This window comes from Schistocerca serialis, chromosome 5 (assembly GCF_023864345.2).
Source record: "Schistocerca serialis cubense isolate TAMUIC-IGC-003099 chromosome 5, iqSchSeri2.2, whole genome shotgun sequence".
NCBI lineage: Eukaryota > Metazoa > Arthropoda > Insecta > Orthoptera > Acrididae > Schistocerca > Schistocerca serialis.
In genome coordinates this window covers 834,117,810-834,140,513 of record NC_064642.1, presented here as the reverse complement: position 1 = coordinate 834,140,513, position 22,704 = coordinate 834,117,810, and the positions used below count along the sequence as shown (strand labels likewise).

The 22,704-nt window shown below is 38.4% G+C and overlaps 1 protein-coding gene across 5 annotated transcripts; it reads right to left on the bottom strand.

Annotated features, from left to right (window-relative positions):
• Nucleotides 1-3,291: 3,291 nt before the first annotated feature.
• On the bottom strand, nt 3,292-14,161 carry LOC126481540 (zinc transporter 7). Of its 5 annotated transcripts, none has more exons than XM_050105359.1 (3): nt 14,151-14,161; nt 11,448-11,516; nt 3,292-5,736 (listed from the first exon to the last, which is right to left on the bottom strand). In XM_050105359.1, the coding sequence occupies exon 3, from the start codon at nt 5,692-5,694 to the stop codon at nt 4,648-4,650; it is 1,047 nt and encodes a 348-aa protein (XP_049961316.1). In that variant the 5' UTR covers nt 5,695-5,736; nt 11,448-11,516; nt 14,151-14,161; the 3' UTR covers nt 3,292-4,647. The 5 variants fall into 5 exon arrangements, with proteins under 5 accessions (XP_049961316.1, XP_049961313.1, XP_049961315.1 ...); XM_050105356.1 differs by lacking the exon at nt 14,151-14,161 and adding an exon at nt 13,722-13,895; XM_050105358.1 differs by lacking the exon at nt 14,151-14,161 and adding an exon at nt 13,722-13,895 and having other exon boundaries at nt 11,448-11,513.
• Between the last annotated feature and the right edge of the window lie 8,543 nt (nt 14,162-22,704).

Below are 22,704 nucleotides of genomic sequence, written 5' to 3'. Positions count from 1 at the left end.
AAAGTGATACGAAACGGAACGAGTGTGTGAGGATTGTGGTAGGAAAGGTCAATTGCCGGCTTTAGTTTATTGGGAGAATTCTGGGAAAGTGGGGTTCGTCTGTAAAGGATGACCACATTTAGGACGCTAGTGTGACCTATTCCTAAGTACTGCTCGAGTGTTCGGGATCCGTACCGGGTGGGATTAAAGGAAGAAAGCAAAGGAATTCGTAGGCGGGCTGCTAGATTTGTTACCGGTGGGTTCGAACGACACGCCAGTTTTAAGGAGGTGCTCCTGGAACTCGAACGGGAATCGCTGGAGGGAAGGTGACATTCTTTTCGCGGAACAATACAGAGAAATATAGAGAACCACAGGCATTTGACATTTACTGCAGAATTCTACTCCCTTCGATATACGTCGCACGTAGGGACCGGGAAGATAGGATGTGAGAAATTAGGGCTCATATCGGGGCATATAGACAGTTGTTTTTCACTCGCTCCATTTGTGAGTGGAACAGGACAGTAAATGACTAATACTGATACAGGGTACCCCGCCAACTGGCAAAAATGGTCGATTCTGGAGCATCAATGTAGATGTAGATGTACATTGATTTAGCTATAATGTACTTGTTGCAATGGTCCAGGTACATTATCGTACAGCACCAGATATGACACTGATTAGTTACTTCTGGAATACTATTAGGACCCACTTTTACGAGTCTCCACTCGACACTCGGACCAAGTTGTTGAATCATCATAGATGATTATGTATGCAAATCGCAGGTGATGACAGGTATAATCTGCCAAAGACTTGTTTCATTAGGTAATACGTTGTGAAATATAACTGTGAGAACAAAGGGAGTGTCTGAGGTATCTTTCTCTAATATCAACATCCATCTGCTGCGGTACCCAAAGGAATGCCAGCTTATACTAAGATGAAATTACTAATTGATGAGCACTTGAGACCACAGGATCCTGGAACCAAGCCACTCAGCTAACCTGCCTGAGAATTTTGAAAAATTGTCATTACCATCTGAGCCCTGGTTTGGAAAGAAAATAAACATGTCCTTTTCCAAGCAGCCAATATGAAAGCCACTGCAAAGCTGGCTACAGATGACTGCACAGAGATTCAAACTCTACTCCTCACAAATGTGGTCATCCACCTTGAACACTGCCAGTTCATTTAGTAACAAAATGGGAGTATGGAGAATATTTCTGCTAACCTTAAATCATCAGCATATATGTTATTACTCTAAATATTTCTCATAAATGTACCACACAAACTTAAGATATTAACAGTCAAACAGTAACAAAGAAACTGGCCCAAATATAAAACAATAGTGAGAATACACAGGATGTGTCTCACGTCATGTTCACAATGAACCACCAACCATCACTATCCCATGTACAAAATCCAGTGATGAAATGGGAGAGAAACTTTAGATTTCTTCAAACAAGCATGTAGACCCCCGATGGCAAGGGAGATAGTGGACAGCAGTACTATACAAAAAAAGCATAAGAGGGCACCCTTTGCCTGCTTAACAGAAGATTTTACCTAATGCAATTCTTCAAAAGCCCAATAAAGTATTACATACATCTTAAAATAACTTGTTTAGTTCAATGCCACCATTCCTTTCTTTCCCCTTCCACCTACCATCAAACATATATATTTTCCAACAAATAAAGTGATTTTGTAAGTGAAACAGTTCCTTATTGAGAATATACATTTGATGTGCTTAATTATCTTAATACCTATCCACATTCCAGATTACTGATAAGATTAGTGAGAACTTTTTGTAAAATATTCTTATTAAGACATTAGAACCAGCCCTCATCACAATTTCATGGCGAGGAAGAAGAATCCAGTCACTAACATCAATGCCATCAGAGATGGAATTCTGAATCAGGGAGACAAGGAAATAAACTCTTCAATTAAGAAACAGCAATTGCTACCTAGTTACATCAGCTGTAAAAGTAAACATTACTTCTGTAACAATAGTACCAAAATGAGACCGATAATGGGGGTACAGCAATTTTGCTGTGTCCCCATAAAATATTTTTAAAACATGAGTTCACTTGAAAGCAGAAAGACAGGCATTCACAGTTGCATGCAGAAAGTACACAAATTGCTGAGGCTGTATACAAAATGATTTAACAAATAAAGTGTGGCAACGAACTTTTCCTCTCACCTATTTTCCCCCCCTCATTCCACTTCTTTACCTTTCCTCTGTGGGCTCTTTCCAGTGTTATATGAACAGTGGGCCAAGTCTCTCTCTCTCTCTCTCTCTCTCTCTCTCTCTCTCTCTCTCTCTCTCTCTCTCTCTCTCTCTCTCTCATATATATAAGTTAAAGAAGTGGAATGAGGGAGAAAATAGGTGAGAGGAGAAGCTTTGTTGCCACGCTTTATTTCTTAAATCATTTTCTATACAGCCTCAGCAATTTGTGTACTTTCTGCATGCAACTGTGAATGCCTGTCTTTCTGCTTTCAAGTGAACTCATTTTTTAAAGATTTTTCATGGGGACACAGCAAAATTGCTGTACCCACATTACTGGTCACATTTTGCTTCTGCTGTTACGGAAGTAATGTTTACTTTCACGGCTGATATAACTAAATTAATTTTATCCCAAAATTTTAAAAATCTATTATACTGTTTTAATTATTGTAAACATGACAAAATATTAAACTACATTCATTACTGTCACAATGAATACATTTGTTTACAGATTAGTTGGTATAAATTTTACTTATGTTATGCACAATTTAGCTTGGCACTTTTCTGGGCAGTATGAAATGGCAGAAGTCACATAATTTCAGGCCGGCAAGGAATGTTACTGCCTTCTGGCAACCTTAGCTACTGAATAAAACAACATGCCACTGCACTGCAGTGGACACTGAATACAATGTTGTTCTGTGAGAAAGATGGGAGCTGTTTCCCCTACACCTCTCTTTCCTGGCACCCAATAGGCCAGCGGGCAGCAATTTAAAATGAAAATTAATATTGGAATATGCTATGTTCCGTGACCATTAAAGATGGCGAGATGGAAATCCTTTAAGTGCCCAAAGCTTAACAAATGCTGAAGTATTGCATATTCAACTTATTTACAAGAAATGAAGTAAAAAATAAGAACTGAACTTTAAATTCAAAACTCACATCATCCCACCAAACACACTGCTAATTAATGGTCTACAAAGATGGTCCCAATCAAACCATAATGCAATTGATCTTAATATAGTGAAAAACAAGTAGAGAAAACAAACAAAACAGTGCTATATAAATATTTCTTTTTATTAACAAAATCAAACAATGGAAAATCTAGAATGGAATGTAACAATATAATGAAAAGGATAGTTGCTACTCGCCATATGGTGGAAATGCTGAAATGTAGAAAGGCACAACAAAAAGACTGGCGGAAAGGTATGTTTCAGCCAACAATTTCCTTGTCAAAAGCACGCCCTACCCTGCTATCCCTACCCCTCTCCTCTCAAGCCTCCTCCTTACCCCACCCAGTTGCCTCTCCCACAAAGCCCCACCGCTCGCAGTCTGGGTCTAACTGCCAGAGACTGTGGTCATGTGGGCATGAGTTGCATTCGTGTGACTGTGTGTATAAGTGTGTATAAGCTGTCTACTTTCGACAAAGGCCTTGTTGCCTGAAAGCTAAATTTCCGACAGTTTTTTTGTTGTGCCTTTCTGAGACTCTGCATCTCCGCTATAGTGTGAGTAGTAACTATCCTTTACATTATATTGCCTTTTTATTAACAGTCACACATTTGTATTGTGTGTGCAATGCTTTAACATGCTCATTTAAGTCAACCCATTTAACAATGACATGATTAAGTTACACCAGAAAAATCTATTTCACTACCAGATAGGCTTTTTTTTTATCTTACAGTGAACCAGTCACAACTGAGATTACAAGAAAATATATCAAATGAGAGAGACAGAGAGAGAGAGACAGAGAGAGAGAGAGAGAGAGAGAGAGAGACTTAACAAGTACCAGAAATTAAAAGTTTCAGCACAATTATTTGAAAGAGAGAGGAAGACAATGTTACTGAACAACAAAGGTGACAATATAAATTCACAAACAACACAGTTTATTTCACAGCTTTTTACTCGCAACACAGCTGCAATTTTCCACTTGGAATGCACAAACTGACAGGAGAAACTTATTAAAGCTCATCTTGTTCAAGAGCTTAACAATTAACAGCAAAATACATCATCTAATATCATAAATTTTTAAGTGTAAGTTATAGTATCTCCAGGTGGAATACAGACGATTCAATCACAGTTCACAGATAGCACAGTATTTGTGCAACCTCTATGTTGAATGCTACAGCTATCAATTTAGTCAACAAGAGGCACTATTTTCATCAGCCTTCTTCATTCTCTCATTATAAAAATTTCACTGAGTATCTCTACTAATATTATCAGAACAAAACATTCTGTTTATACAAACAGGTAATCAGTGATTTTAAATGCAAGTGTAGGCATTAAATTATGGGATCATTTTTAAAGAATAAAATATACCTACACAACAATAATACTGTCAACAAATAAAATTTGTATCAATTGCAAGGCTCTTCAACTGCCTTCCAACTGGAACATAACCAACAGTACAACCATTAACGAAACAACCACATGGTACCTACACAATTCTTATATTGTCTGAATCACATAGAAGCATAGTCCAATTGTACATACAACTGCCTGACACCAACAGATGCAAATATCATGTGTGTGTGGCTCACAATATATTTTGGATCTGCTGCCTTAGAAACTTCCAGTTTCAAAGCACCTACATAAACATCACTGCACAACGTCCAAAAATGTGGTTCTTGCACACTGTAAACTCCAGCCAATTGACTGACTTTCTGATAACACTGAGGAAGTACATGATCCAAAGCTACTGGCTGTCTCTGCATTAATATTAACACATTATCCTTTATCAGTGCCAAAACACTTAATGCAATTAGAATGGCTATGAACATCGAACATATAGGATCAGCTATCATCCATCCAAACATCTGCATCAGGATGGCCGATATAATTACTCCAACACTCCCTAAAGTATCAGCTAAAATATGCAAAAATACTCCTTTCATTATTTGAGAATTGCTGCCACTCAACTCAGGGTCATGACTATGTGAATGACTTCCATGAGAATGAGAATGTGTATGGCCATGATTGCCATGGGAATGTCCATGGCCACTACTGCCTCCATGAGAATGCCCATGACCATGTTGGAATGCATAAATCCCAACAAGATTGACAACAAGTCCCAGAACAGATACTACAAATAGCCTTTCATGCTTCACTTCTGGCGGTTCAATTGCTCTCTCAACAGCTTCTGACATAATAAAGAATGCAATGAAGAGCAAAAACAAGCCATTCACAAAGCCAGCCAAAACTTCTGCTCTTACATAACCATAGGAAAATTTATCATTTGCTCGCCACCTCGTAATTACTGAAGCAGCAAGACCTGCTAGAAGGCCTGTGCAGTCAAAAAACATGTGAAACGAATCCGATATGAGACCTAAACTGTTGGTCCATATTCCGTAAGCTAATTCCACGAATGCAAATGAAAGATTTAGCAACAAAAAGAGAAAAAGATTTCTTGAGTTACGGTCTGAAAATATCAGCCTTGCCCATCCGCTGACCTTCTCTTTCAGTCGGGATCCCAGAGATCTGGAAGCATCCTTGTGTGTTACAGGTAACATGTTGTACTTGTACGTTAAGTTTCCAAACGTGGTTCTTCATTCCTGGAATGACAAAAATATTTAACTTAACTTTGTTGGAAGAAGCATGTTCACCATAGTTAATCGTCTACAAAAGAAATAATCGACCTTATGTCTAGACTACAGGCTCTTTGACAAACAGTATTAGAAAAGGAAGTAGGCAATGAGAGAAGCAAAGGCCAGTTTAACAAACAGAGCCATAACAAATTCAAAACAGGAAAGTAAAACAGCATGTGACATAATTAACACTGAAAATTGTAGTAAAAAGAGTGCAAATAACAGAAATATTAAGACAATGAAAACTGCAGACACTACCCTACAGATGGAATAAAAATTGCTACTATAATGAACAAAAATTCCACAGATGCTGTAAAATTTTAACTTGAAAGGGACAAGAAACCAGTACATCCTAGAACACATGAGCAACGATCTCACTCAATGTTTCTGGAACCAGTGATAAAATAGAAACTCAGAAAATAGTCACAAAGAACCCCATGAGTGCAAGATCACAAATTCAATTTTTAGTAAGGCTCATTTGGAAGTGCTGTGTTAACAACTATGACATGAAAAATATCAACTGCTAATGACTCACCATGTGCATGAGCAGGGCAAAAAAGTGAGTGTCTGACAGGTGTAGAGATCAATCTTCACTTCACAAAACAGACATCGTTGACATACGTTCAAAACAAACCATTAACTCGCACCATGAACACCAAATAAATAGCACACCACAGCGATCACAAAGGTTCACAGCATCAATATTGAAGCAGAATGCCTTGGGAGTTACAAACGCCCAGTTAGGCACCCATTCTTAATGAATGCATATACTCTTAGAATAATTTTGGTGATGGCATACAACTGAATGCGAGACACACTGTTATCAGGCTTGTTGTGAAACTGACTACCTAGCAAGGCGTAGCTGCAGATAGTGTGATATGCTTCATAGGAATGGAAAACAACAACAAAGACTGAATTTGAACAGTAGCTCCAGGTGGTATGACTTGCAACGTCACACACTTTTCAGGAGAGACAGTTTGCTCTAAAGGAGTGAGTTTTATAGGCACACCAGGACTCAAGCCAAAGCATGTTATTTTGACCAGCTATTGGCCAAAAGCAGTGCTCACTCCACGGTTGTGGTTCTCTTATGCCTGCTTTCCCACTCTTGCTTGCTACGACATAAATATTCCCTACTGTCCTTACAAGATCATGCACATGAGAAAAATCATAGGGGGGGAGGGGGGGGGGGCAGAGCACCTCCAACTTCTCACAGCATAATAACTAACTTCCTACCCAGTTTATCATCCAGATTAACAGTCAGCGCAATTGTATATGAATGTGTCAAAGCATTAATGTTCGTTTATCTTGATACAACTCTCTTGGTGCCTTTGATTTTCAGAGTTCCTTCCATATGCGTTTCCTCTTCAAGTCCCAACTGGTTGAAGTTGAAAAATTCCTTACTCAACAGTGGGCTAAGTTTTTTTATCTCATCCGCAAATTTTCAGTTAGATTCCACAGTTTGCTGTAAATCGTCAACCTGACCCTCGTTGGAAATTTCTTTATCGTCTGTCCTCCAATTCTATACCACTGTTTGAAGTTATGCAACCATCTGCTGCTTTTTGAAATCACCATAGCCTATTTCATGCGCATTATGTAGGAGGGCACTATCATGCACATTCTAAATTGTATCGAGCATCCTTGAAATGTGCAAACATCAGTTCTTGTAACAGGTGCACCTTGACCTTCGTTGAATGTCCGTAGTCTTTCTTACGCGCTACAGTCATAATGCTGTGAACTTATTCTAAATCTGTTCATAATAGTTTTTGCACTATGCTGCGTATGATCTTTCATGTACACAATTATGTTTAGTACTCACTCCCTGGACAAGAATTGTCCTTCATTACACTTCAATGGAGACAGGATTTGTGGCTCCCTGTCCAACAAGGATGACAAACTACATGGCTCAACACCTGTTTAAATATCTCTTTCACTTGTTAAGCATGTATCGTCATCACTGTACTCCTCATGTACGTTGTCCGCATAGTTGAGCATATATGACACCACATATTCCACTGACTCATCTTGCAGAAACACAAATATTTCATCTGCTTTGTTTTTGGCAACAGTTTGATGGTGGCCGTTCATTCTGGTTGACAGCCGATTGGTTATCATACCAATGTAAAATGCTGTGCAGCGGTTGCAGGTGGCCTGGCCTCTGATGAGGTAGGATAAGCCTGTGATGGGAGTGGAGTAGGTGGTGCTGGGTGAGTGGATAGGGCAGGTCTTGCATCTCGGTCTCCCACAAGGGTACGATCCCTGTGACAGGGGATTGGGTGTGGGTGTTCCATAGGGATGGATTAGGATGTTGTGGGATGGGCAGTGGAACACCACTTTGGGAGGGGATGGAAGTATCTTTGGTCGGGTATCCCTCATTTCAGGGCATGATGATAGATAATCAAAGCCCTAACGAAAAACATGGTTTGGTCATTCCACTCCCAGGGGCTACTGGGTGACAAGGGAGGGGCTTCTTTGTGGCTGGTTCTTGGGATGGGTGTGAGGATCACGTGTAGCATGGGAGATCTGTGTGTGTATTAGGTCAGGGGGGGTATTGCTTGTCTGTGAAGGTCTTTGTGAGGCCTTCAGCATAATCGGCGTGAGAGTTCTCATCGCTGCAGATGCATTTGCCATGGGTGGCCAGGCTGTATGGGAGGGATTCTTTGGTGTGGAACGGGTGACAGCTGCAAAGTGCAGGTACTGTTGTTGGCTGATGGGTCTGATGTGGACTGAGGTGTGAATGGAGCCATCTGAGAGGAAGAGATTGACATCTAGGTAGGTGGCAAGATGGGTGGAGGAGGACCAGGGGAAGTGGTTAGGAAGGAAGGTGTTGAGATTGTGGAGAAATGAAGATAAGGTGTCCTGGGTTTGGGTCCAGATTATAAAGCTGTCATAAATAAACCTGAACCAGACTATGGGTTTGGGATTTTGGGAAGCTAGGAACGTTTCCTCTAGGTAGCCCATGAAGAGGTTGGCATAGGAGGATGCCATGTGGGTGGCCATGGCTGTGCCACGAATTTGTTTGTGTACCTTCCCTTCAAAGGTGAAGTAGTTACTGGTTGGGATGTAGTTGGTTAGGTGAATGAGGAATGAAGTGGTGAGTTTGGAATCTGCATGGCATAGGGAGGGGTAGTGTTCAATCACAGCAAAGCCATGGGCATGAGGGATGTTGGTGTATAAGGAGGTTGTGTCTACAGTGATGAGTAGCAACCTGGGAGGTAAGGGTGTGGGAATGGTGGAGAGCTGGTGCAAGAAGTGGTTAGTATCTCTAGGGTGGGAGGCTAGGTTTTGGACAATTGGTTGCAGGTGTTTGTCAACAAGGGCTGTGATTCTTCCAGTGGGGGCACGGTAACCAGCCACAATGGGGCACCCAGGATTGTTAGGTTTGTGGATTTTGGGGAGCATGTAGAAGGTGAGTGTGCGGAAGCACTTTTTTGATACAGAAAGCTGCTCATTCCTATTTGCATTAAAATAAAAATAAGCAAAGCAATTTGAGTGGAATTCTGCCTTATGTAAGACACCTTTGTAGTTTTGCTTTCACCCAGATATGTTTTAGCACTTTTTGTGCTATCTTCAGTGGGTTTGTTTATTTTCCTTCTGCAAAAGCATGGAAACAGGAACTGCAACATTCACAAGATGAAGTAAAGTAATTCCAAACCTTTAATGCCTGGTTTCTTAGAGATGCTTATGCACAGAAGATCAATTAAATTCCTACAGGACGATAACATTCTGATTCCAGCACAAAAAACTACAAAAACAGAAAAGGGAAATCTGCAGGAACAGCTGTCACTAACCCGACAGAATATTACAGATTCATTAGACCAAGGAACAAATGTAGGCTATCTGCTGTATTTCTGGATTTGACTAAAGCTTCTGACACAGTCATCCACACAGCTATACTTGAAATCTGGAGAGCTATGGCATATGTGGATATGCAGCACAACAGATAAAATCTGTATACTGGCAACAAAAACCAGTAACAATAAATTCTTAATGCAAATCTGAAATTTAAATATAGTATGTCTCAGGAGATCTTTGGCAAGTCTACTGTTGCTCAGCCTCTTTATTTACAACCTACATTCATACTCTGCAAATGTTTACCATTCCGTTTACATATGAAGTGTGGGGAGAGTTATCGCTTAAATCGGCAATTCTCAACCTGTGCGGTGCACCACCATGTGGAAGGGGGTTTGAGCTTATCAAAAAGAAAAAAATTGATAAATTTACCAAAAAGAAAAGAAAAATAAATTCCAACATAATAAAAAATTAAAATTCACATTTACACTAACATAATATGCTTATAAATGGGACTGTATCAGCACTGCACAATGTACTTAACTAGTAACTTTTCAGTACCGAATTAAAAACCGGTTTCGCAATTATCAGTGACTCCTTAGGGTCTGGAGTCTTTTGAAGGAAGGTTGAAATGAATTCTTTTTCGGCATTTAGTTGTGATTTATATTTTGTCTTCAGAGCAATCAATGCAGAAAATCCAGTTTTGCAAAGGAAGGATGTTCAAAATGGTATACTATATGAAATGCTCTTGTTTTCAGTGGGGAAACTGATCAATCCACCCTTTTCAAAATTCAAAGATGAATATTTCTACTGAAACTTGGGTCACACATATGGACAGATTGACAAATCATGGCTTAAGCTTCTGTGCGTGCTGTAATTAGACTCATCTCGTTCTCACACCCCCTGTCGGAGCAATATGTAAGGTATGTAAGGGGCTTTGTTATATTCCTAGATGAAACACTTAAAGCTGGTTCTTGAAACAATATCAAAATCAGTGAGAAGGAAATAAAATCACTGTACGCTGATGACATGACACTATTAATCATATGGAAAAAAATCTGGAAATTCTTAAAAGTAGCCCATTTACTCTAAAAAATAACATGGAGCAGTGGCTCAGAGAACTGCAATTATAAGTATAAAAAAGGCGATATTCATCATTTACACTAATAAAGAAAAATGTATAAAGGATGGACCAAATACGTAATCACTCAGAAGAAAAACAAAAAATCTGTCAAGCAAATGATGTGTAGCTATCAGGGAGACATTAACCAGCATCATTAACTTTCTTGTAACACTGTTTGTTACAAAGATATGAAGTGTAGTAAGTAGTGTTTAAATAGCACCCTATATTTTAACTAGTCTCTCCTCAAGAATTGATCAGAAACATATCACAGTACACCATTTTCATAAACATGACACTATTAAAACAAGTACCACAAAACTGACTAACTCTTCAGTAGGCCCTACTAAGCACACAGTGCAGTTACCATAACTCTAAGTTGGCAGCAGGGAATGGAACAACAAGGAAAATGCATACACCAATAGTTCAGTCAATTATTTTCAGTTTGCGAGCATAATGTATACCAACAACGAGAAGGTAGAAATGCTACTTATCACTGGAGAATATTTGTTAGCAGAATAGTAACTGTAATATAGTTTTCTTGATTACAAAATGTGTACATGTAGTACAGCACTGCAGTACTTTAAGTAATAAGGTTGTAACATCATAACAAACACAGTTATAAGAATGGAAACCATGCCAGTTAATGTCCCCTTCATAGCTAAACATTTGCTTTACACTTTTTTCCTAGAGAAAAAAGTTATTTGAGATGGTCAAGATAAATTGCACACTCCATATCTATAGATGAAACAAAACTGGAAGAAGTTACCTGTGTAAATTTTTTGAGCACTTTGTTAGACAATGAACTCCAATGGAGACAACATGTAGACAGTGTCTGCTGTAAATTAAGCACCATATTATTTATTATGAAATCACTTGCACATTATGCCAACAACAAGCTTATATGTACAGTGTAGGTCTACCATGCTCATTTTGAATCATACTACAGTATGGAGCTACTGTGAGGAAGAAAGATGCAACAGTATTAATGCAAAATGAAGAGTATTGGAAACAAGAGACCAAAAAGAACCACTATGAATAAAAAAAGTGACTCATGCAGAAGTGCATTCCAAAATCTAAAATTGCCATCAATACACATATAGAGTAAAAGCTTCACTACCAAAAGAGCATAGGCTTAGATCACAAAAACAATGGAGATGTCCGCATAACACAAGAAATAAAGGCCAGCTGAGAAATACAAGAAACAGATGCTGAAAAATGCCATTCACCCTCAGGTACATAACTGGCAAAGCGTCTAAGAACCTGTGGAGCAATATGACATGTTTCTGAAATAATGATAAAATGTAGAAGACCAGCTATGTAAATGGTGGGGAATACTTTTTATCATTATGTATGGATTGTAATTATTGTCACATAGCCTACCTAAATATAAAACTACAGCTGAATGTAAATTCTTGTAAGTATCCTATAATGTGTTTTACATTTCTGTACTGTTGTCACGTGATTTAAAGAATAGGTTTTAATACCTTTAAAACCTAAATATAAATAAGCAGGCAAGTGTGTGTACAAAATCACTATCATGTTTGCCAAATTTTTGTTTGAAATTTTAAAGTATAGGTTGAACATTTTAAGGCAATCGATTAAGCTGACTTTTACCCATACTGTAGTCAAATGGGGCCAAATACAAAATTAGTCAATCAACTGATACTCTAAATAAACGTTACAAAACATTCGACAACTGGAAAAAATAGTAGGCCTACTTAAAGTAGTAAAGGAGTTTTGCTATTTAGGAAGTAAAATAACTGATGATGGTCAAAGTAGAGAGGATATAAAATGTAGACTGGCAATGGCAAGGAAATCGTTTCTGAAGAAGAGAAATTTGTTAACATGGAGTATAGATTTAAGTGTCAGGAAGTCGTTTCTGAAAGTATTTGTATGGAGTGTAGCCATGTATGGAAGTGAAACATGGACGATAACCAGTTTGGACAAGAAGAGAATAGAAGCTTTCGAAATGTGGTGCTGCAGAAGAATGCTGAAGATAAGGTGGGTAGATCACGTAACTAATGAGGAGGTATTGAATAGGATTGGGGAGAAGAGAAGTTTGTGGCACAACTTGACTAGAAGAAGGGATCGGTTGGTAGGACATGTTTTGAGGCATCAAGGGATCACAAATTTAGCATTGGAGGGCAGTGTGGAGGGTAAAAATCGTAGCGGGAGACCAAGAGATGAATACACTAAGCAGATTCAGAAGGATGTAGGTTGCAGTAGATACTGGGAGATGAAGAAACTTGCACAGGATAGAGTAGCATGGAGAGCTGCATCAAACCAGTCTCAGGACTGAAGACCACAACAACAACAACAACAACAACAACAACAACAACAATTTTAAAAACCGCTGGATTATATGGAAAGAGTTCATTAAAATCGCCATAATCTGAATATGAGTTCGGCACTGGAGGTTTTTCATTCAAATACTTTACCCCACCCACGATCTACAAGTTCATTAGTTGGATAGTTTTACAACGAAACAGGTTGGAATACACATATTTCACAGGCAGCACAAGAAAAACCCGACGTCTCCTTATACAAAACACATAATAATAAATAATAATATTCTCATTTATTTAGGGCTGTTGGATAAGTCCGTACTGCACAAACAGACTGACTCCACACACACCGGTAATCCGTGTTAAATTTTTTTCCATGTGCATAGTCATTGTCACAGAGTTATTTGTTCTGGATTTATGAAGATTAATAATGTGTCGCAACCGCAATCCACACTACCGCTGCTATTATGCGCTGACATAGAACCGTTCTAGGAACCAACTGCTGACATGGCACATAAACAACTTTCGTTACAATTAATCTGCCCTCTGTTCCACGTGTTCGATGTCACCGAGACTGATGGGCCTTGGCATGCAAAACGCCGGCAAGCAATACACTCCTTGCACAGCGCATTTTACCACAACGCAGGATTATTCTTCACAGCCTGTCACATAACCAAAAAGCCGCTATTTCCTTAACTAAATCACATGCTGTTAGAGTCCACGGTTCTTTTCTTTAGACAAAAAAGAAAACATACCACTTCAAGAAGCAGGACACGAATTTTGGCTTCTGTTTTCATTTACACGGCCCATTTCGCTGGTTTTTCATAGTCTCTAACGGTGAACATTACTTCCCCGTTTCCTCAGTAAACGTCAGATGCCAAAATCCCTCCCCACCTGGGCCATGTTAAAACGATGACTGCCTCAAACGATACCAACATTAGAAAATTTGTAACCAGATTTTAATTAACTTTTGATCGAAACTCCCGCGGGGTTGTAACATTTTCGTTGAATTTCACCTTAATAGATATTTTCGCCCTCACAGAAAACGCTTTCTTTGTCATAATTGATTTGGTTCTCATAAAGTTGACTCGTTTTTACCACACGTTTTTTATTTTATTTTCTGCATTTATTATACAACATAACACTACGTGATCAAAAATATCAGGACACCCCCAAAAACGTACGTTTCTCATACTGGGTGCAGCGCCACCTACTGCCGGATACTCCATATCAGCTACCTCAGTAGTAATTAAGACATCGTCAGACAGCAGAATAGGGCGCTCCGCAGATCTCACAGACTTCGAACGTGGTCAAGTGATTGGGTGTCACTTGTGTCATACGTCTGTACGCGAGATTTCCACTCTCCTAAACATCCTTAGGTCCACTGTTTCCGATGTGATAGTGAAGTAGAAACGTGAAGTGACACATACAGCACAAAAGCGTACGGGCCGACCTCGTCTGTTGACTGACAAGAGACTGCCGACATTTGAAGATGGTCGTAATGTGTAATACGCAGACATCTATCCAGACCATCACACAGTAATTCCAAACTGCCTCAGAATCCACTGCAAGTACTATGACAGTTAGGTGGGAGGTGAGAAAATTGGATTTCATGGTCGAGCGGCTGCTCATGAGCCAAACATCACGCTGGTAAATGTCAGACGACGCCTCGCTTGGTGTAAGGAGTGTGAACTTTGGACAATTGAACAGTGGAAAAATGTTGTGTGGAGTGACGACTCATGGTAAACAATGTGGCGATCCGATGGCTTGATATGGGTATGGCAAATGCCCAGCGAACGTCATCTGCCAGTGTGTGCAGTGCCAACAGTAAAATTCGGAGGCGGTGGTGTTATGCTGTGGTCGTGTTTTTCACGGAGGAGGCTTGCACCCTTTTTGTTTTGCATAGCATCATCACAGCACAGGCCTACACTGATATTTTAAGCACCTTCTTGCTTCCCAATGTTGAAGAGCAATTCAGGGATGGCGACTGCATCTTTCACACGATCGATCACGTGTTCATAACGCACGGACTGTGGCGGAGTGGTTACACGACAATAACATCACTGTACTGGACTAGCCTGCACAGAGTCCTGACCTGATTGCTATAGAACACCTTCGGAATGTTTTGGGACGCCGACTTCGTGCCAGGCCTCACCGACCAACATTGATACCTCTCATCAGTGCAGCACTCAGTGAAGATTGGGCTACCATTCCCCAAGAAACCTTCCAGCACCTGACTGAACATATGACTGCAAGATTGGAAGCTGCCATCAAGGATAAGGCTGGCCCAACACCATATTGAATTCCAGCTTTACCGATGGACAGCGCCACGAACTTGTAAGTCATTTTCAGCCAGGTGTCCGGATACTTTTGATCATATGGTGTATATATCGTCCGCACGATTTTTTCTTTTTTCCAACTCTGTATCAGGGTCGGTCAATACCGTGTGTGTGTGTGTGTGTGTGTGGGGGGGGGGGGGGTTGTCTATTACACATGTTCACAACGTCAAGCCAGGCTAGTCACGTGATTTCGGCATGATACTGCTTGTCTAAAATTTTGCAGTAACAGCAAAACTTGAATATTGCACATATTCCTCGTGTTTTATATACTTTTATGTACATGTTAGCTTTAGTAACAGTAGTACAATATTGTCGTTGCTGTGGGTGTGAAGAGGACTGAGTGAGTGGAGGACCTGTTGCTTTTCGTAGGTGTGTACAAGAAAGGTATAATAGTAAATGTCATATTGATATAAGGCATTTCATATGTTGAAAAATATAGAGACACCGTATTATAAAGTCTTGTATTGTACAGATAATTTCTGTGATCTTATGGCCATGTGTTTATGAGGCAAGTGCTACATAAATATGTAAATGTGTCTGTGTAAACTGCCAGTCAGTGTATACATTTTTTGTGCTATGTTCAGATGCAGATAAAATTTATCGTGACGGTCTGATTAATTTCCTCCAATTTATGTTGGTTCTTATTCCCTGATTTGTATTTAAGTAGTTCTGCATGAGAGAGTTTCCTATACATTGTCACTGTAACATAGTTAATTATAACTGATTCGGCAATGTGAATCTGTGCAAATGAAAACGAAAATATATATTATTGGCTGTCACTTCTTTTATCACTCCCGAATTCGAGCATTGACCTTTCTTTTTTTATTTATTTTGTACATAGCGTATGGTTTTACTTTTCTGACGAGTTGTTGAAGTAATGTTATAAATATTTTACTTGGCCATAAAAAGCAGCAGGATAAATAAATAAAAATGGTGAATAATAATGTGCAAGTAAGTGATCCAAATCTCTTACTGTATTTAGTGTAACAATTTCCTAGTCCCAAATGTGTTATTTTCGTGACTCTTCAGCCCTTCCTACAGTGTCATTGTAACGTAATTGATTAGAGCAGAGATACTACAATATGGATAAGTACAACAAAAAACTTTTAAAAAATACTGTTGGCTATCACCTCTTATCCCATTACTGAAGAAACGTAGGTAAAGTGGAATCTGAGCTATGACACTGGCAAAAAAGCACAATTACTCTTCATATTGATTGACTGATATGTTTATTCATCTGTATAACAGTGCAAATTCTACAGATGTCGTCAATTTTGTCTTATGAACTAAAACATACATGGGTTCTTACAATGTTTAAAAGTCATTTTGTTACAATTTTTATAGGTCAGTTCTTACAATAATTATAATTATGCCATGTTGTTGTTGTGGTCTTCAGTCCAGAGACTGGTTTGATGCAGCTCTCCATGCTACTCTATCCTGTGCAAGCTTCTTCATCTCCCAGTACCTACTGCAACCTACATCCTTCTGAATCTGTTCAGTGTATTCATCTTTTGGTGTCCCTTTACGATTTTTACCCTTCATGCTGCCCTCCAATACTAAATTGGTGATCCCTTGATGCCTCAGAATATGCACTACCAACCAATCCCTTCTTCTAGTCAAGTTGTGCCACAAATTTCTCTTCTCTCCAATTCTATTCAGTACCTCCTCATTAGTTATCTGATCTACCCATCTAATCTTCAGCATTCTTCTGTAGCATCACATTTCGAAAGCTTCTGTTCTCTTCTTGTCTAAACTATTTATCGTTCACGTTTCACTTCCATACATGGCTACACTCCATACAAATACTTTCAGAAACGACTTCTTGACACTTAAATCTATACTCAATGTTAACAAATTTCTCTTCTTCAGAAACGCTTTCCTTGCCATTGCCAGTCTACATTTTATATCCTCCCTACTTTGACCATCATCAGTTATTTTGCTCCCCAAACAGCAAAACTCATTTACTACTTCAAGTGTCTCATTTCCTAATCTAATTTCCGTAGCATCACCCGATTTAATTCGACTACATTCCATTATCCTCGTTTTGCTTTTGTTGATGTTCGTCTTATATCCTCCTTTGTAGACACTGTCCATTCCATTCAGCTGCTCTTCCAGGTCCTTTGCTGTCTCTGACAGAATTACAATGTCATCGGCGAACCTCAAAGTTTTTATTTCTTCTCCATGGATTTTAATACCTACTCTGAATTTTTCTTTTGTTTCCTTTACTACTTGCTCAATATACAGATTGAATAATATCGGGGAGAGAGTACAACCCTGCCTCACTCCCTTCCCAACCACTGCTTCCCTTTCATGCTCTCGACTCTTATAACTGCCATCTGGTTTGTGTACAAATTGTAAATAGCCTTTCGCTCCCTGTATTTTACCCCTGCCACCTTCAGAATTTGAAAGAGGTTATTCCAGTCAACATTGTCAAAAGCTTTCTCTAAGTCTACAAATGCTAGAAACGTAGGTTTGCCTTTTCTTAATCTATTTTCTAAGATAAGTCGTAGGGTCAGCATTGTCTCACGTGTTCCAACATTTCTATGGAATCCAAACTGATCTTCCCCAAGGTCGGCTTCTATCAGTGTTTCCATTCGTCTGTAAAGAATTCACGTTAGTATTTTGCAGCCATGACTTATTAAACTGATAGTTCAGTAATTTTCACATCTTTCAACACCTGCTTTCTTTGGGATTGAAATTATTATATTCTGCTTGAAGACTGAGGGTATTTCGCCTGTCTCATACATCTTTCAAAAGAGGATGGAGTTTTGTTAGGCCTGGCTCTCCCAAGGCTGTCAGTAGTTCTAACGGAATGTTGTCTACTCCTGGGGCCTTGTTTCGATTTAGGTCTTTCAGTGCTCTGTCAAACTCTTGATACAGTATCATATCTCCTATTTCATTTTCGTCTACATTCTCTAGTGCTCTGTCAAACTCTTCAAACAGTATCGTATCTCCAATTTCATCTTCGTCTACATTCTCTTCCATTTCCATAATATTGTCCTCAAGAACATCGCCCTTGTATAGACCCTCTGTATACTCATTCCCCATTGACATGGTTAATCATCATTTAGTGCAAACAGTGAACTGCTCAAAATCTTGCCACAAAAGTAGAATTTCCATAAACTTTGAAATGGAAAGACTGTCTCATGATAAATTCACACGTCACGCATTCCACTTGAACAGACAGGGGAAGGAGCCAGTATGCAACAGACAGTCTTCGTTAATTAAAATTAACAATCGTACAAACCAGATGCATGTATCTCTGAATCGACCAGTCTACCTGAAGAAACCAGTGTTGCACCAAAATAAATACAATGTGAAAACCAGTGCAATACAAGTTCCTGAAATGAAACAAATGCTACTTGACAAGTGGATTACCATTAGAAGCACCACAGCACACGAAAGGCAGGGCCCAGAATCCAGGGAACCAGCTAGCAAGAATACACCACCCACACCTCAAATCAAGGAGGGTTTTTTATAGCTAACAATACTAGATGTAAAAAAGAGATAAGTGGTCAAGCAAGACACAATTTAGTCCCTGCTTCATACTTTAAATTGTTCCATCAGAATGTTCAGTCTCTTTCCAATAAACTGAATGAAATACAAATATTGTTAAATGATATGAGTGATATTTCTGTTTTATGCTTTACTGAGCACTGGCTAAATAAAGACGTGATAGAACTAGCATACCTACCTCAGTTTAAATTAGCTGCCACATTTTGTAGAGAAGTACTCAGGCGTGGTGGTAGCTGCATATATGTTCGAGTAGATATAGACTTCACGAACATAACCAAATTTGACAGCTTATCTAAAGAAAGAGACATAGAACTCTCAATAGTAGAACTGCCAACTAGCAATTCTGTAATCATCTGTGTATATAGGTCACCAGATGGCGATAAAAATGTTTTTTATAATCATATGGAAGAGCTGTTAGAGGACTTCAAAACCCTTAAAAAAGTATTATCATATGTGGAGATTTCTATGTTGATTTCTCCAAACCCAGTAAATTTAAAAATGAAATCAAAGACTTACTGAAGTCCTTTAACCTAAAACCAACTGTAACCAACCCAACTCATATAACCACTACTTCTGCAACAACCATATATCAGGTGTTTGTAAACACAGATAAATATATCTGCAACACACAGACTGCAAACACTGGTTTTAGTGATCACAATGCCCCAATACTAACAATCACCATTTCAGGAAACACGAAAGCCCAGAAAACTAGAACTATTGTGAGGAAGTTTAATAATGAAAACATAGATTACTTTTGTTCTCTCTTGAGGAGAGAAATCTGGACTGATGTTTACAGTTCAAACAGCACAGATGACAAGTTTGATAAATTTATGGCCACATACAAACATTTTTTTGAAATAGCCTTTCCTAAACAAATTTCACATATAAATTCTGTGCACAAACCAAATAAATGGATCACAACAGGAATAAAAATATCATGCCAGAATAAAAGGAACTTATATGAATACTCAAAGCAAACCACAAATCCTGTATTTATCAACTACTTTAAACAATATGAACAAATACTTAGACAAGTTATAACAAAAGCAAAGAAAATGGAAAATGACAAACAAATAAAAAATTCCAGGAATAAGACTAAAGCAACCTGGAGTAACAGGTACTACATCATTAGCCCACAAAAATATAGAACTTCATGAAAACTACAATAAAATAATCAACCCACAGTAGTGGCTAATAAATTTAACAACTACTTTTCTAATGTTGCACACCACTTGGTTACCAAACATTACACCTCACAACCAGACAGCAATTCACTCCAGTCAGATACAAAAATTCTTACAAGAACCCTATTTTTGTCTCCAACAACACCTGAGGAATATCTGTCATTATAAAAAGGATGATGAAATATCAGATATTATCATCAAAGCAAGTGTAACATCTATCATAGAACCACTAGCGGATTTTTTCAATTCATCATTCGTGAGTGTATATTCCCGAAAAATTTGAAAATGGCAAACGTGACACCACTGTACAAGAAAGGGGACAAACATGAAGCTGCAAACTATAGACCTGTATCAGTATTGTCAGGCTTTGGTAAAATTCTTGAAAAACTATTTCTTAGAAGGCTGACAGCCTTTCTAAATAAAGAAAACATAATAAGTGATGCACAACACGGATTCAGAACTGGCAGATCAACACAGTCAGCTATTTTTACCTTCTTAGTTAACTTCTAACTGCAGTAGATAATAAGCAACATGTGTGTGGCATATTTCTTGACCTTAGTAAAGCCTTCGATGTAATTGATCGTAATACTCTGTTGCAGAAGCTAGGTAATTATGGAATACGAGGCCTACCAAACAAGTGGATACATTCCTACCTCCATGACCGTCAACAGATCACACAAATAAAATACAAAGACATAAAAACACAAAAAATTTGTAAATTTTACAGTAATGCACAAAACATTACATATGGAGTTCCTCAAGGGTCAGTCCTTGAGCCAATTGTTTTCATTCTTTATGTTAATGATTTGTCAGAAAAAATAACTAAAGGGACACCAGTACTTTTTGCAGATGACACAAATATCCTAATCAATCACGTGATGAGGAAAGCCTACAAAAAACAGCTACAGGTATAATACAAAATTTGACACAATGGTTCAGAACAAACAAGCTAATAATAAATAATGAAAAAACAGTGACAGTCAATTTCCACAATTCACAGAAACTACATCCTGCAAGACCAATTTTTAAAATTGATGGAAAAACTGTCTCATCTGTGAGCGACACAAAATTTTTAGGTATACATATACAGCAAAACCTAAAATGGGAGACACATCTTAACCATGTAAATAAAAAGCTAAACACACTTACTTATGCAGTAAGAATCCTTGCACAAAATACAAGCCATGCATTGTGATTTCAATGTACCATGGCAGTATTCAGTCACTGCTAATGTACGGCATTATATTTTGGGGGAATTCCATATATACAAACAAAACATTTAGGCTACAGAAAAAGATTGTTAGAATAATAAACCATGCTAAGTACAGAGACTCCTGTAGACCAATATTTAAAAATCTCAGTATACTGTCTCTTCCTTGCTTATATATGTATGAAATATTAAATTTCACAAAAGGAAGTATTTTAAAAGATGGAAATATCTTCAAGTACAACTGTGATTACCACCCTCATGATACTAGGCAGAAGCATTACTTGCATGTCAATACAGTAAGTACAAACATTCGTAAGAGAGGAGTGTATCATACTGTCATAATGCCGTACAATCACATGCCATCCTATTTGAAACATATGCAAAATTTACAAAAGTTTAAAGTGAAAATGAAAGATTACTTGCTTGACCACTGCTTCTATTCTGTTTCCGAGTTTTTAGAGTACCAGAAAAGTGTAGTGTAATTGCTAAAATATTCTTAATAAGTATATCATTTTATTTTATTATATTAAATTTGTCATCAATGTTCAACATGTATTGAATAATTTTTAATTATTTATCCTTTCAAAATAACAATGTGTATGATGATGTATATACTGTACCAACCTGACTTGTCATACATCGTTTGTGCAAAATATGTACCTAAACACGATTTACAGGACCAATAAAGAAATACAAATAAAGAAATACATTTCTGCTTTCCCTTCTTTGCTTAGAACTGGGTTTCCATCTAAGGTTTTGATATTCACGCAAGTGGTTCTCTTTTCTCCAAATGTTCCTTTAATTTTCCTGTAGGCAGTATCTATCTTACTCCTAGTGACATGCGCCTCTATATCCTTACATTTGTCCTCTAGCCATCCCTGCTTAGCCATTCTGCACATCCTACCAGTCTCATTTTTGAGACGTTTGCATTCCTTTTTGCCTGCTTATTTATAGCATTTTTGTATTTTCTCCTTTCATCAATTAAATTCAATATCTCTTCTGTTGCCCAAGGCTTTCTATTAGCCCTTGTCTTTTTACCTACTTGATCCTTTGCTGTCTTCACTATTTCATCTCTCAAAGCTACCCCTTCTTCTTCTACTGTATTTCTTTCCCCTATTCTTGTCAATTGTTCCCTAATGCTCTCCCTGAAACTCTGTACATCCTCAGGTTTAGTCAGTTTATCCAGGTCCCATCTCCTTAAATTCCCACCTTTTTGCAGTTCCTTCAGTTTTAATCTACAGTTCATAACCAATAGATTGTGGTCAGAGTCCACATCTGCCCATGGAAATGTCTTACAATTTAAAACCTGGTTCCTGAATCTCTGTCTTACCATTATATAATCTATCTGATGCCTTCCAGTATCTCCAGGCTTCTTCCATGTATACAACCTACTTTCATGATTCTTGAACCGAGTGTTAGCTACAATTAAGTTGTGCTCTGTGCAAAAGTCCACCAGGCAGCTTCCTCTTTCATTCCTTACTCCCAT